Raw genomic sequence first — 17,572 nt, forward strand, 5'->3', positions numbered from 1 at the left:
AAGGCAAAAGAGGTCAAGTGACTTATCCAGGATCACACAGCCCTCAGTTTCTGTCCTGAATTCAGACACTACTGGAGACAGCCAGGTGATAGAGTAGATAGAACACTGGGTCTAGATTATGAAAGGCCCAAGTTCAAATCCAGCTTAAGACACTCACTAGCCATGTGAACTTGGGTAAATCTTTTAACCTGTTAGCCTTAGTTTCTTCAACTGTACAATGGGCATAATAATAACCTCACAGAATTGCTGTGAATTATAAAATAAGATAGTATTTGTTAAATGCTTAGCATAATGCCTGGTCTATCATAGACATTATATAAGCTCTAGCTGTTCCAGATTTGCTTTCAGAACAGAACATAAAATGAAGTGGGACCAATTTAAGAATATGGCTCAGAGGGTTATTAGAAACAGAATAAGAGTACAAATTTGTAAATTTTATCAAATACTAGCTCCATGAATAATGTTAACAGAAATGACATATTAAAAAGTTTCCAGGATGCTTGATGTTTGCATAACTGTCATCTTAGAAAAGGAGAAAAAAAGTGTAAGAGGGAAAAAGAAAAATATTATAATGAGCCTCTTGCTGAGGTCCCTTTAAATATCTTACAATGTTTTTGATGTCTTGCTCAAAATACTTACACAAACTATTCTGTAAATAGTGTGTTCTCAGGATAATTGAGAACTTGAAAAAAGTAAATAAAGGAAAATATATTTTAGTTATATCATATAACTGGAAATAAGAAAAAAATAACTGGAAATGCGCAGTGAATGATTTATTTATGCTACTTGAATAATCTGGGGAAAACTGGAGAGTAATTTCAAACAACAAAAACACTGGGAATTATTTCCTTAATCTATCCAGTCAAAAGTTACCATATTTCTGGCAATTTAATTGCAGTATTGCTCTTGCTTAGTTTTATGCTTCAATATAACAAAAACAGACCAAATTTTGGGGGCTGGGTGGGAGAGAGCATAATATACATATACAATATCCAAGTATAACACTGGACTAACATTAAATAACAAGTATAACACTGGACTAACATTAAATAATTTGTTTCACAACCTGTTTGCATGTAATGCTGTCCTAAGTATCGTGCAAAGAAAAATAGAGTCCCTATTCAAGTAGAATTTATCATTCTAAGATGGTAAATCTTAAGAAAGATGGCAAAAAACCAATGCATTTTCATACCAAGTTCAATAAAATATCTTAAACTACCCAATTTATTTCCACAGTTCATTTGTGTAAGAAGTATTTCTTTATGGTAGCATGGTGGTACTCAGAGTTCTAAATCTATGCTATGAGTTCTGAGTATCACTAAGCTACCTTAGAGAAATATTTCATAGGCTAGAAACTTACTTTTTCCTTTTCTAGAAGACTTAGTTTACCACTTAGTTATTTATAGTTGCCTCTATAATTTCAGCATCCCTTAACTCTACTATTTTGGTGGTAGCCACATCTTGAGTTATATGATACTTTGAATTTGAAGCTGTATTTGATTTTTCACCCCACAGGATAAGACTAATACCCTCTGGTGTGTTTGTCCCTCCTACTTCCTTCTTTATGTTCTTGTCCCCTATTAGATTGTACATTTTTGTTTGTATTCCCAGTCTTTGTCAGGCATAGTCCCTGAAAGGCAGCAGGACCTTAATAATTTATTAAATTGAATGAAATATGAAATGCCTTTTTGGCATGGCTCTTCTAAGATACTTCTGAAGTACCAGAGTAAGGCAAAGGTAGGTTATAAGATTAGATGAATGGCTGCTCTGAATTGGCTCCCCAGTTCCTTTAACATCTCACCTGAGGAGCTGGATGAAGAATTAGGAGAGAAGTTCTTATTGTTTCTGAGGGTGGACTGATTTCGGGCACATCGGGGACTCCGAGTACTGATGGTTATCACCTTTCCTGGGGGTGTTAGTGACTGTTCCTCTTGAGTGGGCTTCACTGAAGCCACCGAGACAGCATTAGATTCAGGAGTCTAGGAGGGAGATTGAATGATTCAATGCACTCAGCACAATACAATTAAACTTAGTTTGAAGTAAATAGTCTTGCTCCAAACATCAGGAAAACTTAATTCCTTCAAAGTCAAGGGCATTACAAAGACTGTCTTTAACAAAAAATGTTGGGGTTAAAGAGAAAAAAAAAAAACCATTAAACTCAAAGAGTTCAAGAGTTATTCTCATACTAGATGTTCAATTCTTAATCATCAGATCATGCTTTTTCAGTAGATATTAAGAAGCTGCTTGGTTAGTACAGGACTACAAGATCCCAAAGCACAGCCAAAAGAAATAAAAATTCATATTTCTACAGCACTCTAAGGTTAAAAAAAAAAGTCTTTTTTTTAAAAAAAAACTAATTTTGTGAGGTAGGCAGTTAAAGAAGCAACTCAGCTTTCCAGATAAGGAAACTGAAACACTGAGGTACAGTGACTTGCCCTTAGTACCACATTTTGTAAATGGCAACATGGCACAGAGGATGGAACACTGACTCTGGAAGAAGAGGAAATGTGGCTGCAGATCCTGTTTATCTGTTACTTAATAATGTGGCCTCAGGAACACTGTTTAACTTCTCTGGCCTCAATTTCCTAATCTTAAACGAGGAGACTGAGATAGATAACCTTTACAACCCTTTCAATTCTAAATTTATGAGCATAAGTTACAAAGTTGGAATTTGTACATACAAGTATTGTACATACTAAGTATTAAAAACTCAGGATCTTTGTCCATTTTACCACAGATGCTCCCAACAAGAAAGCTTGTAAGTGTGCTGTACTTCTAAGAAAATAAGAGGTCTTCCTCCCCACAAAAGAACATACAAATATAATTTCATGGCTTAACATATTTATAGCACATTAGGGAGAGCATAATAATTTAGCCCACTAAACAAAGAAATGTGACAAAAGATGAATCTAGGGCAATGTGCTATCATAAAACTTCAAAGCAAAGAAAGGGAACATTAAATGTTAAGCAAAATGTCCAGTTTTAAAGAACAATTAAAACTTTTTCTTACACTAACAAAACTATTGGAAAACCTGAAGTCAGAAAATGTGAAATGATTCCATAATTACACATAAATAACTTCAACATTAAAAGGTAAAGTCTCAGTAGATATATTCCATAATATCAGCCTCATGTCTAGAAATCCCCACCAAAAATAGGAGATGGAGAAGAAGAAATTACTTTTTCTCAGGACCTTTGCTGGTTTAAAAATAATTGATAAGAAGAAAACTTTTTCATATTAAATTTTTTTCTAGGCTTTTTAATCTGTCAAACATCATCATTATTGACTACACAAGTTGAATATATATATACACACACATATACATATCTTTACATTTCTAAATTAAGTACACATTCTTAAATTTTTCCCCTAAAAATTCACGTTTCTTTTATGACTTCAAAATTTTCTCAATTTTTTTTTTAAACTATTCCTTGAATGTACTCCTAATACTCTCTAGGAAGTCTAACACCAAGGGAAAAGAAAGAAGTCGAAAATAAAGGAATTGTTGTTGTCTCTCCTTCCTTCTTGAAAACCACTATGACATCAGGTAGGTGATACCACTTATACAAGTGAGTGCTGTACAGTCATTAGCTTAACTTTAGATTGATAATTGCTATAAGGATGGACTGACATTATGTAAAGCAGAAATTTCTAACATTCAAGATCTCTGTGCAGACAAGAGTCACTTATGATTATTAACATTTTTCAACATCTCAAATCATGTCACAAAATCATTAAGCTTTTTCTCAAAACTCAAAACAAAATTAATTTGTATTTACCCTTAAAAATATAAATATATGCCACATGACATTTTGAGAAGAGGTACTATAAAATTCTAGCAATAATAAGGATTAATTTCAAAGAGATTTGAGAAAAAACTGTTTTATAAATCAAGATCATTCCCAGTCTTAGAAATTCAGTATTCAAGTAAAAGAGGTCAAATTACTCTTAATGACTTTCTGCTCTTCACTTGTTTCCTGAGGGGACACTTTATGAAAAAATGAATATACATTTTCTCTGAACCGTCACATAGATACATTTTCACTGTCTATATCTACATGTGATGAGTTATAGTTGCTTGAGTTACTCATCAATATGCAGTTACTAAAGGCCAAATAGAGGGAAATGCCTGAATGGAAACTTGACTGACAAAAGAAATGTAAGTGACTAATATCAGTAGGAAATATGCGATGTGAAAATATTAAGAAATAAAGTCCTTGGTCATACTTGAATCAAAGACATAATTACTCTTCCTTAAATGGAAGACAAATTCAGAAAAGGATCTTGATTCCTGAAACGAGGGAGTTTACCTTGCTTATTGAGGTACCAAATTAAGAGTGGAAATGTCTCCTGAAATCAATTAAGAAAAGGCCCTCTATTCATCTTAGAAAACACTGAATCCTTGAAGCAGGAAGTTCTTAATATGGGGCCCATGAATTTTTGGAACACTTTTAATAAATATATTTCAATACAATCTATTTCCAATATAATCCTATGCAATTTATTTTATGCATTTAAAAAACTTTTTGTGAGAAAGCTGCCATTGTTTCCAAGTCTGCCAAAGAGGTCCATAACACGCAAAAGGTAAAGAATCCCTTCCTTAAAAAAATCAATAATTAAGGAATACTTGAGTTTCTGGAAGAAAATTTGCTCAAAGGGTGCACCTTCAGAAACATTAATTACTGTTCTGTTTAAAGAAATAAAATTTGTTTTGTTTTACTTTACCAAGAAATTTTGTTTTATGAATACCATAACCCTAAATTGTAAATGACTCTGCAAACAAGTAATGTTTGGCTTACCAAAGAGAATTCTGAATCTCTCCATTTTCCATGAACATTTATTAATTAATACACTATATTATTAAATCTTCTGTGACAGATTTTGGCCAAAATGCAAGGTATAGTTTTTCATTCATAGGAATCTTAATGTTACAATGAAGGAGAAGAGTATATCTTTAAACGGAAGGAACCACACTTCATTCAGGAATGGGATAAGAAAAATGTAACATATTTATGTAGCACTTTAGATACTTTTTCCTGAAATACAAGTCTTGCATTCAAGACTATCTGAAGAACACTGTCAATACTGTCACTAGCTTGGATTTACATTAAAATGATAGTGACAGAAATCTGAGAGGCTCAGTCCCGGAATAAAAATCAGTATCCTCACTAATTTCAAAGAAACATCTATCAACAAGTACAGTTTCAAATCAACTAATATGATGCATTAAGTGTTGAACAGTGACTCTTTGGAGCGGGATTCAGTAGTTCTAGACCAAGCAGCATCATTACTAACTGGTCAAAAGATAGGTACTATTTTGTTTTAGTTTTTCTAGGTCTATAAAAGTGAATTTTGAACTGGAAGATCACCAACTGTGCAAGAGGAAACTGAGGCTTAGAGAGGTCTCACAGCAAATCAGTAGCAGAGCCACACACCCTGGTTTAAGCTCAGTACTCTGGGCACCAAATCATATTAACTCTGGTATTGCCCTCAGCTCCTTACTTCAAAGGGCATAGGATATAGCAGATTAAGTTAAAAAGTGTCTAATAAATCCAAGGTACAACTAAGATAATGGTGCAGCCATGACAAACTGATATTTTACTGAGTACCTAATCCTTATCCTCTGGTCTCAGCTTGCTCTCCTTTCATATGGAGTACACATCGAACACAGAAGTGTAGTGCTGTCCACCAGGGGAAATGTCATTACTTATACAGACTAAGCTATGTGAGAAAAACTGGGAAAAGAAAGAGTTCTGAATAGGAACAGAAACCATTTACACACTCTTGTTATATCTTAAGAAAATGACAGTATAGAAGCAGACAGCTATATACAAACATATGCACTCACCAGTTTAGGGTTGACTTCAGTCGAAATTAGTTTTAAGAGACAGCTAAGCAGGCGCTGCTTATGAAAGGCTGCAGATGTGGAGCCAGAGCTAGGGTCCTGCCCTGGATCCCTTGAGTTTGGGGTTTCTGTCTCTGGCCCCAGGACAGCCAACCAGTCATATTCCAGCTGCAGCTTGTTTGGCTTGCCCATCATGAGGTAGACTTCAGCCAATGTAAGGCTTTCGGAGGTCTGTAGGTTCCACCCCTCCTCTCTGACCTGCTGGGCAAGCCGGCTTGGGCTCTCCTTCAGAGGCTTTGTGGCAAGCTGTCCCTGAGATGGAGATGTAAAGGAGGAGCTCAGCTTCTCCTGGAAGTCCTCAGCAGGTATATCAGCTAACTCCTTAGTGCAAATATCTGGTTGTAACCCCAGACTTTGGCTAATCTGAGTTTCAGCTCTAGACTGTGTGCTGATGAGTGATGGTCGTTGACCTGTTGCTAGGTCAGCAGTTTCTACATTACTAGCTGGAAGAGCCTCTGGAGAGGTGGACCCACTGGGGGGAGCAGGCTCTTGCCTAGACAATCTGTCTGAACAAAAACATTTCTCTGGGATGATAAGGTCCTGGCAGGACTTCATGTACCGAGGGAATGGATCTAGGAGAGAGAGCTCCTCTTCCAGGTCAGGGATCTGGCTGCAGGCACATGAAACACTTCCAGGTGTGGGTATAGAAGCTTGGTCACTGACCGGGGCATCTCTGCCCTCTGTAGAAGCTGCCACATTAATTTTCTCCAGATTTCCTCCTGAATCATGAAGTCCAGAAGGCATCTTGTCAGGAGCATCTGGGCTGCTAAGGCTCAGGGCTGTCCCCTCACCGGGACCACTCTCTGGGGAGCTCTCTCCAGAGCTCTGAGAAGCATCAGTGGGAGGATGGGATATTCTTGTCAATTCTGCCATATTCTCACTCCTCCCATAGCCCTTGGTGTCAGTTGCTCCCCGGGGATACTTTACTTGGCCCCGGGCTGTACCCTGACCACTCTGAATGCCTAGGATTTGGGCAGGAGGCAATAAATGAGAGTCCTTTGTGTTCTGTTTGCATTTACCACTTTCCTGCCAGTGCACTGTGCAGAAAGCCTTTGAGTGAACCACACGGGCTACCCCAGGTAGGGGTGTGAGTGTACAGTTTTCCCCAGGGAAGAGGTGCAGGGTAGCTTTCTCCCTGGAAAGCTGGGCCCTTGCCTCTCCATCTCTAGAGTCCTGGAGCTGCCGTGCGTCCAGTGTTTGGCGCTAAACAGACATCATGTCAAGGAATTCAGCATGAAGTGCATAGCCTACTGCCTTTCCAGTCCCCCAAAGCAGTCCTCATCCCTAAAATACGAAGGCTGGGATGACCTAAAAGATCTTTTCCATTTCTAAAATTATATGATTCGCAACCACAGTGCATAGACAGGACTAATTCTAAAATTTTCTACTTCTCAGGAATAACACTATCTTTCAAATACAAATGACATTTTAAATAAAAAATTAATTTTAATAGTCATTTTAAATTGTATTACCATCTTCCTACTGAATTTAGATTTATTTGTACTTTACAATGTATGTTGTGTACAGTTACTGTTAGACACAATTTGAATGTACAAATGCTAACCATAAAACAAAAAAGCACAGCCTCTTTTTTCAGCAAACTCAAACCACCTTAAGTAGTCCTTCTGGGATCACATAATTCACATAAATTAAAAAAGACAGATTCCTATTATCTTTCTTTAAATGAAGAAATTGACATGAATACTTCGGCATACTGCTTATACTAGATAACAAATTCCCAAAAGATAGATTTTTGACAAAAGTTCCAAGGTCTAACGGAGTAATGAAATACGATGAAATGAAAAGTAGGACTGACTGAGCTCCAAGTTTTTCTTTCCCTCAGCCAAAAAATTCACCCAAATGTAAAATATGCAATGCTATGAAACATGAGGTTGCATTTAGAACACAAAAAAGGAAACAGAATGCCTGTCTACAGTGGCATGTGCCATTAAATTTGGGGGGTCCTTTTCTAGTCCGAAAAAGGATACAATTCGTACTTCATGTAATGCCCATTTCTGCTTCAGGAATTCAATGAGGCTAGAAACCTTTCGATGTAATTCTACAATCATCCTATAGAAAAATTAAACAGTAAAAGGTCAAGAACACAAAGAAAAGTTCATGGGGAGGAGAAAGTGACTACTGAGCTTCAGCAGAAGGGATATCCACCAGCCTCTTATCTGTTGTGACCAAGGAGGGTGGAAATGTTAAGATCTCTTATTGGAACAAATGTTAGAAACCAATGAAGAAAACAAGGAAATATCTAGATAAGGATTAATTAGAAGAAGTGATGCAAAGATTAAGAATAGTAGAATCACAATACACACTGATTTAAACTATATATATATAAAACACTAAAATAATGTTATGAAGGTATAGACAGAAGACATATTAGAAGGCAACATATAAATAAATTATAAGTTTTAGAAGGCAACAAATCAAAAAGTTATACATTTAAGTCTAGAAAATGAACACTTAAGTCACCCAGAGAGAGCAAAATTATGTAATATGTACAGCAAAAAAAAAAATATAAATAAATAAACCAAGGTTCATCAAACCTTGGAAAATAGAACACCAGGGATTTTAGGTGCAAGGGAGAATAAAGCAACAACAATGACTTTGTTATGGGAAGGGATTGTATATGGGTGAGTAGAGATAAAAATAGAAAAAGGAATCAATAAAAACATTTTTCAAAAAAAACCACAGAAGAAAAGAAACAAGTTCATAAGAAAATAAAATAGGTAATTCTATTAAACATTTTATTATTTAGTTTAATATATTGTTTTCAAAAAACACACTAGATAACAGTACAGTTTCATATAGCATCCTCTGCTATATATTTCTTGATCACTTACAATTAAAATAAAAAAGAACATTCTTTTAAAAAGCGAGAACAAGTTGACCAAGTCTTTCAATTTCTTACCCTGCTCCTAAATACTACCACACCCACACTTCACTAACTGCTTGTCCTTTTATAGACTTCCAACATTCTCACTGCCCCTATACAAGTGAATGCAAAAACAGTAATCTGGAACAAGACCTACAAAAGAAAACCATAACTTACCTCAGTTTTGCATCTTTTCCAGCACACAGCAATCTGAATATAGTAGATGGTTAATAAATACTGGTTGATTTTTTTGTAGTAGCTCACTATCATCTTTCAGTGAGATTGAAGAGTAGAAAGGTACCAATTTTCAGAAAAGTGTAGGTAGCAGTAAACAGCACTTTTTTCTCTTATTATCACTTCAAGGTAATTTTGACCTCACCTTCTAACTAAGGGGCATCACATAATGATAAATGCAAAAAGCAAGAAATATCTCATCCCCTATCCCTTGGAAAGATGAGCTATTTAATCAATGTAAACTACCTGAGGCGTGGATTCTGGGCAAGACTCTGAACTCGGGCCCAAGCATGGTTGTTTCGTGGTTGCAGTTCCACAGGAACTTTCAGAGGAAGCCGCACTGGCTTCTGATCTTCCTCATCACTGAGACCTATGTAACATGAAAAGACTGACCATGAAAATCCTAAAATGAAACAAACCTTGATACACAAACCATACAATGGTGAATGAGATCAAAGACAAGAATTCTCCACACACAACTATGCAAGTGGTAGGGAGGAAGAATAAAGGTACCTCAATAGGACCTGGGTTGACTCTCATTTGGCTGCTCAGATATTCTCAAAGGCACAGCCATACTACTCCCCAGAGGGAGATATGTTTTAAGCGTCAGAGACAAGGAAAGAAGACAGGTTAGTTTAGGGGTACCTTACAAGAAGGATTAATATCAGAATCTTTTCACTGAAGGTGACTGACTGGATCACAATATTACAAGAGTTTGAATTTGGCTGCCTTCTTGGGCAAAGCTCAGCAAGAATGGATGGATTTTTAAGGGCAAAAAGAACTTCTGAGTCACAAAATCAGAATTTAAAATAGGGGCAAATTTAAAGCAATTTCATTAGTCCTCAAGAGAAACACACACACACACACACACACACACACACACACGTAAGCCACAATATGGTCTCTCCACTCTGACTTTTCACACTAGCCCTATGATAGAGTGACAAAAGCACAATTGTCTTTGAATCTACAATTACCATAGAACTATGCTTATGAAAAGCAGAAGAGAACAGCACATGCAGTAACTAAGAGAAATTGGCCTAGACTTTTACATACCATCTGGATCACAGAGTTTCTTCAGGGCTCTGCACATTGGAGCTTTGATTCGAAGATTTCTCCCTTTGTAACGAACAGTTGTGGCCCTGCGTATATAAAATTTAAAAGCACCATTTCAAGATAAATAAACTGCATGAAAAAATAAAAACAAAGCAAATGTCCAATGACTGCAGAATGGCAATTATGGTAGCAAATAATGAATTATGGCACATGAGCATAATTTACATTATTACTGAACTGCAAGAAATGATGAATAACAGAACAATACAGAAGAATTCTTATGAATTACAACAGAGTAATCAAGCTGGTAGAATCAGGAAAATAATATAGCTAAACAACTACAACAAAGTAAATCAAAATAACAACAAAATCAAAGCTTGCTCCTATAGAGCAAAAGAAAATATCAATCTTTCCTTGAAGAAATCAGGCAATATAGTACACATATATTCAGAATGAGATGCTATATTGGCTAGCTTTTATGAAGAAAAAAATTTTTTTTCTTTGTTACAAAGCACTGTCTTTGGATAGAGAAATGAATGGGAAGGAATATATTTGGAAATGAAAATTAAATTTTAAAAAGAACAGTACAGTTTGAGGTAAATTCCTTGTTACACTCAATAAACTAGACAGCGTAGTCAAGTTCAGTACAACAGAAGAATCTGAAGATTTTGGAGGCAAGAGGATCCAGCCTATACAATAATCTGGGCTCCAATACATGCTGAAGAGTCTTGGGGCAGTCTCTTAATCCTTCTGGGCCTGTTGTTCAGGTGTAAAATGAGAAACCTGTAACGTTCCTTTCAATTTACACACTATGATTTGCAAAAAAAGATTCAACATGGGACTGAGCAAGCAGAAGAGATACTAATCATTTCACACTTACTCAGCCCCTATAACCAGCTTGGGGGAAGGGGCAAGAAGGGAGGAGAGAGAAGCAACCAACTCCTCCCAAAGCCTCAATTTAGAGAGGATTCAAAGCCCACCCAGCTCTCCACTATCCACAAGCCACACTCCTTAAGCTCTGCTCCATCATCATAGTGATCTTCCCTCTTTCAGTTTCCTTTTGTGTACTGCCTTCTCCCACAAAGTGGTTAAAAACCTTTTGGGAGCAGGAACTGTCTCTTTTTCTTGATCCCCCCCCCAAAGATAAGCACAATGTAAGGCACACAATATATGCTTAACAAATGTGTGTCATACTGCACTGTACTGTGAACAAAACTTTAGATTCTGAACAATTTAATATAGATAATGGCTATTTACTGATAATAAGCTAATTCTATCCAGAATTTGTAGTCAGTATGACATGATGATACTGGCTTGTAATCCCTGGTACTCAGGTGGCTGAGGCTGAGAGGTCTTGAACTTTTTGAGTTCTGAGCTGCAATGGGCTAGGCTTCTTGAATGTTCAGAGTTAGTTGGGTGGGAGAAGGTATTAAACTAAGATTGCTCAAGAAGGAGCAAACTAGCTCAGTTTGGAAAGAAAGCATATCAAAGTTTCTATGTCCATCAGTAGTAGTAGGATCAGGCTCATGAGTAGCCCTCCAAAGAGAGGAAGAGTCTGTCTCCCTCCCTACCTTAAATTCTATACTCAGGACGGAACATTTTTTTCCAAAATGAAATGCTAGTTTATGATTAAGGCTCTATTCCATCATCTATTATTACGCGTAAGGCTTAAATACCCAATGGAAGGACAAAATAAGCAGAAGGATATATACCATATCATTCATATAAAACATAAAGGCAGTGGTATTATTATATTCCCGCCAAAGGTAAGGAACTTCTCTTAAATTCTAACCAATGATTCTAATCCAGTTTTTGTCTGAAGGTTCAAGCTCTCATGACAGGGAAAGGACTTGAGTGTTACTAAAATCTTCATCTGCAATGTAAATCAGGAAGCAAGTCCCCTAGAAACTTCCCATTATAATTTGCACATAGTAGGGAGTAAGTTCAGAAAAACAATCTTTTGAGATTCTAAGAAGAAAAATATAGTAGCCATAGTCCAAAGCAATCAGTGAGCATTTAAAATTAATCAAATATTTATATGAAAAGCACAGATTTAAATATGAGATTAAATATAATCAAATACTACATATAGTCTCTGTCCTTAAAGAAGTTTAAGTTAAGTAGAAGAGAGAGAGAGATAAATACAATTTCAAAAAAAGTCAGATTTTCAGTTCCAGTTATTCAGTAATGAAGAGAACCAGCTACACCCAGTGAAAAGAACTATGGGAAAAGAATGTGGACCACAACATAACATTTCCACTCCTTCTGTTATTGTTCGCTTGCATTTTTGTTTTCCTTCTAAGGTTATTTTTACCTTTTTTTCTAAATCCGATTTTTCTTGTGTAGAAAACTGTATACATACATATATATACACACACATATATTGTATTTAACATATACTTTAACATATTTATTGGTCTACCTGCCATCTAGGGGAAGAGATGGAGGGAAGGAGGGGAAAAGTTGGAACAGAAGGTTTTGCAAGGGTCAATGCTGAAAAAGTGCCCATGCATATGTCTTGTAAACAAAAAACTAAAAAAAAAAAAAAAAAAAAAAAGTCAGATTTTGTTGTTCAGTAATTTTAGCTTTAAACCCCCCCCCCCCCCCCTCGACAAAGATACCAAAGTAGTTTGTCATTTCCTTCTCTAGATCATTTTATATAGATAAGGAAACTGGAGCAAACCAGGTTTGGGTTAAGTGATTTAGCCAGGATCACATAGCTATTAAATGAGAATAAATTTAATCTCAAGAAAAGGACTCTTCCTTATTCTAGGCCCAGCATTTTATCTACCACATTACCATTTATTTTTAATATCAAACGCTTATAAATTGACAAGTACTCATTAAGTACTAATTATGTTCCAGAGTTGTGATAAACTCTGAGAAACAAAGAAAAGTGAAATTGTTCCTTTACAGAGCTCAACAGGCAGGTATACATGAAACAGACACAAGGTATTCAATTTGAGGAAAGGTGCTAAGAGAAGAGCTATCAAGGGCTGTTTTACATAGAAGGTGGCACTACAGTCCTGTTTGGAAGAAGATAAAAGATTTTAAGAGAAAGAGGTAAAGAGTAAATGTATACCAAGTATTAGGTAAAGACAGAGATGAAATGTGTATAGCAGAAAGAAAGCTTGTTTGACAGGTCCAAGTTGCATGTAAAGCATAGCAGCATTATAAAACAGGCTATAAAAGTAGAAGGGAGCCAGGTAGTACGAGAGTTTAAAAGGCTAAACCTGTCAAGTTCTTGAGTTAACAATTTAAGGAGAGGTACTGAATATTTAGTAGGGCAAACAATGACAAAAGTGACATTTCAGAAAAGCTTTTCTAAAAGGATTGGGATTGATGGTGCTCCTATTGGTAGTAAGGGATGAAAAAAAAAGAGGCTGAAAATAGGTAAAAGTTTATTACAATGGTCCTGACATAAGATGAAAATACAAGAAAAAGAGGCTAGTAACGGGGAAGGAAGGGAGAGGGAGAAGGTTAAATGTAGGAAACATGACAAAAGACTTAATAACTGATTGTGATTTATGGAGGAGAAAAGTATTAGGCCTGAGCGAAACTTTCTTTTTCTTTTTTTAATAGTTTTTATTTACCAGATATATGCATGGGTAATTTTACAACACTGACAATTGCCAAACCTTTTGTTCTAATCTCCCCCCCCCCCCATGGCAGGTTGACCAATACATATTAAGTGGGTTAAAGTATAAATTAAATATAATATATGCATACATGCCCAAACAGTTGTTTTGCTGTACAAAAAGAATTGGACTTTGAAGGAAATCCAAAATGCAGGTGGACAAAATTAGAGGGATTGGGAATTCTATGTAGTGGTTAATAATCATCTCCTAGAGTTCTTTTTGATGGGTGTAGCTGGTTCAGTTCATTACTGCTCTATTGGAACTGATTTGGTTCATCTCATTGTTGAAGAGGGCCACATCCATCAGAACTGATCATCATACAGTATTGTTGTTGAAGTATACAATGATCTTCTGATCCTGCTCATTTCACTCAGCATCAGTTCATGTAAGTCTCTCCAGGTCTTTCTGAAATCATCTTGTTGGTCATTTCTTACAGAACAATAATATTCCATAATATTAATATACCACAATTTATTCAGCCAATCTCCAATTGATGGGCATCCATTCACTTAGTTTCCAGTTTCTGGCCACCACAAAGAGGGCTGATTGAAACTTTCAAGTGGGAAGAGGGTAGAAGAAAATTAAGTGGATTATGGACTAAGAAGAAAACAGTTACCAAAAAACTGTATCTATGATTTTGGGAGATGTGAAAATAAAACCATAGTGAATATATGATGAAGCTAAGATGGAGAAGTAATACAGGAATTCATCAAACCAAATTGGATGGGGAAATTAAAAAAAAAAAAAAAAAAAAAAAAAAAGGTACACTGAGTTATATGGGCTGATAGAGAGAAATAGCTAAGTCTGCAGACACTGGGGATGAGGCCTGATGCAGAATTCTCAGAAGGCAGAGCCTATCAGTTCCTTGAGTGATGCTATGGAGCTGAGCAAAAAGGGGTCCAAAATACATATCAGAGTACTAAAATGGGGACAGGTGCAAACTGGCAATTTTAAAAGACCCAGAGTGAAATAAGAGGACACTTATGATCATACCACTCCATATCCTTTCCTACCTTATCCCTCATCCAGAGGTTTCAGGCCCTGGTCAAGACAGTTCAGAAGTTTAAGGGCAGTCAATGAATGTTAATGAGTAGGGCAAAAAATAAATTGGGATGGGACAGTATTAACAAAAACAAGTTGAATCAATATGATTTAATTATTGCTTGAAATAAAAACTATCATTAGTAGTGCCATTTTATATTAGAACTACTAATCAATTATAGTTGACTGCCAATCAACAAATATTAATGAGTGCTACCTACTTTGTATATAGCATAGCACTAAGAATAAGCTGACATGAATGATATTAGATAACAGAGATTTTTTTTTTTAAAGGGAAGACTTACCAATCAGAAAAACATCATAGCCATGTTTAAAAAAAAAAAAAAATGGCATTGGCTGTCTTTGTTTCCTTAATAGGGTTGATTTCAAGGAGAAGGAACCTATGCCATCAAGATGACATATATATATATATATAGAGAGAGAGAGATTCTTAAATTTTCCAAAGCATTCCACCTATCCATCTCTTATGATTCTCCTAACAATCTGTGAATCTGGTAACACATACCATTATCCTCATTTTATAGATGACTTGCCCATGATCACACAGCTAAAAATCAGATGTAACAACTGAAGTCTTTTGTATACCATACTGCCCTCAAATAACCACTGAAATCAGAATCACTTTTTACTGAGAAAGCTCCAACATTTGGTTTTAATCTTAGCCTACCTTCATGAAAAATAGATATTACTGCAATCTTTGTGTGCTGTAGCTTTGCTGATACTAAACTACATGATAAAAGATCCAGAGAAATGAGATATAAAATTGAGCAAGAGTAGGAATTCTGAAAGGAGTTACTTTCAAATAACCTCATACAGTAATTTGAATAGGAGATAAATTAATATTTTGGTTCAGTATTTTTATATGCCAAAAATAACAGTAGGCAAAACTTAACAAGATATGATCACTGTATTATTGTAACACCTGTGTTTGAGATAATCACATTTTCTGTTAAACTGTTATTTTGAAACTTCCTTTGGTACCCTACCACCCCTATGTCAACCATACTGAAACAAGATTACTTTTTTCAGAGACATCTTCATCTATCATGAAGGTAAGCTTTCTGAAATAAGAACCTTTTCAAGTGCCTGAAGTTCATCTACTTTCTGGAATAGAACAGTTTAAAATAAAGTATTCTTCTAGTCAATTTCTTCTAGAAAAAAAGCATGCTGTTAGTCAAACATGACAAAAGCTGAGAGATACATACACACAAGGTAGATACAACTTAAGCTACAAGGACATTATATAGTGACTCCAGGATCCAGAGCCTCCCCCCCCCATTGTGTATAAGATCTGTGTCCTCTAGGATCCAATAGCCATAATTCACAGTGCAAGGCAAAAAAGAGCTATTTTCCTTCAAATATGGAGAGTGTGGCAAGACACTATCCTCATAGAACTCACTTTAGGATGCCCTAGTTCTAATACTCCATCACCCATGACCTCTAGGTGCAATTCCACAAGACCTCTTTCACACACAAATTCCAAACTTTAGATAGTGATCTCTGAACTGTCTAATTTCAACGCTTCCCTACACCCACTAGGGCCAGATTATGAGGGGGTAGACATTGTCCTCTATTGTAAATATGTTCCAACAAGGTGGCAAAAGTCAACACTTCCTAGGCTCCTCCTGCCCCCCCCCACCCCCGCTGGGGTTAAGTGACTTGCCCAGGGTCACACAGCTAGGAAGTGTTAAGTATCTGAGACCAGATTTGAACTCGGGTTCTCCTGAATTCAGGGCTGGTGCTCTATCCACTGGGCCACCTAGCTGCCCCACCTCCTAGGCTTATCACATCATATGGATAAGCATCCCTGTTGGCCCAGAACAGGCTGATGGACTTCAGTCTGACATCAGAGCTGAACTTCAGCAGAGGGCATACAGCTGTTACAGAAGCCAAGTAAGTAGTTCAGCAGGCGCAGTCTCTGAAGATGATGTGGAGGCCTCCTATATCCTGAGAAACTGAGGAAGAGGAACTGAGCAAAAATCCAGACAGTAGCAAATTTCATAAGACTAAGATGTTTCAGAATACTTCTGAAATTACTGCCATACCTCAGAATCAGATATCTCTTACCACCAGTAACTTGTGCTGAATTTGTATCCAGGGAAGTGATGGGCTAATCAGGGGTAAGAAACAATAAAGTCTCTGAATCATGACAAGAGAAAAATTGTACTTCTATCCAAACTGCAGATTTGAGGGGGTCTAGTCTCTCCCACCCTCTAACCCCACATACCATAAAACCTTCTCTGCACCAACCCTAGCATCCCTCTTATCCCACCAGAAAAGTGAAGAGTAACAGATGTATCATCCCCAATCGCCCTTCTATATTTTGCTGGAAGACTGGGTTCTAAGTGCCATGCACTTTCTTTTTCTCATTCATTTACTTATTTAATTAAAGTATTTTATTTACAAAACATATGCATGGGTAATTTTTCAACAATGCCCCTTGCAAAGCTTTCCAAATTATCCCCTCCACCCCCTCCCCTAGATGGCAGGTCGTCCAATACGTATATACATATTTATACAGTTATCTTGCTAGTGCCATGTATTTGCACAATGGTTTCCTCTCTAGCTGGTTTCCTTCCAAGGCAGGGTGGAAGTAGCAGCTCTCACAGGAATGCTCAACACATTTAATAATTCAGTTTTTCCCCCCTTTCTGTCAACAACGCTATAACATGAAACCTGCTGAAATAGTACAAAATACTTGGTTCCAAATTAGAGATGTTTCTATGGATGAACCAGAAAATAATATGATAGAGATACCAAGGAGAAAACAGAAGACCAACACTACTATACAA

The 17,572-nt window shown here is 36.5% G+C and overlaps 1 protein-coding gene across 3 annotated transcripts in view; it reads right to left on the reverse strand.

Moving 5' to 3' along the window:
• The window catches only part of CRAMP1 (cramped chromatin regulator homolog 1), a 99,009-nt gene that overhangs the window by 17,253 nt on the left and 64,184 nt on the right, over positions 1–17,572 (reverse strand). For all 3 annotated transcript variants that reach the window (XM_074279613.1, XM_074279612.1, XM_074279611.1), the window contains exons 7-11: positions 10,081–10,166; positions 9,271–9,394; positions 7,895–7,976; positions 5,850–7,109; positions 1,802–1,979 (exon numbers count right to left, since the gene is read on the reverse strand). In XM_074279613.1, the coding sequence (XP_074135714.1) occupies positions 1,802–1,979; positions 5,850–7,109; positions 7,895–7,976; positions 9,271–9,394; positions 10,081–10,166 (1,730 nt within the window). The remainder of the gene's footprint in view (positions 1–1,801; positions 1,980–5,849; positions 7,110–7,894; positions 7,977–9,270; positions 9,395–10,080; positions 10,167–17,572) is intronic.

Source organism: Sminthopsis crassicaudata, chromosome 1, assembly GCF_048593235.1.
Source record: "Sminthopsis crassicaudata isolate SCR6 chromosome 1, ASM4859323v1, whole genome shotgun sequence".
Taxonomy (NCBI): Eukaryota; Metazoa; Chordata; class Mammalia; order Dasyuromorphia; family Dasyuridae; genus Sminthopsis; species Sminthopsis crassicaudata.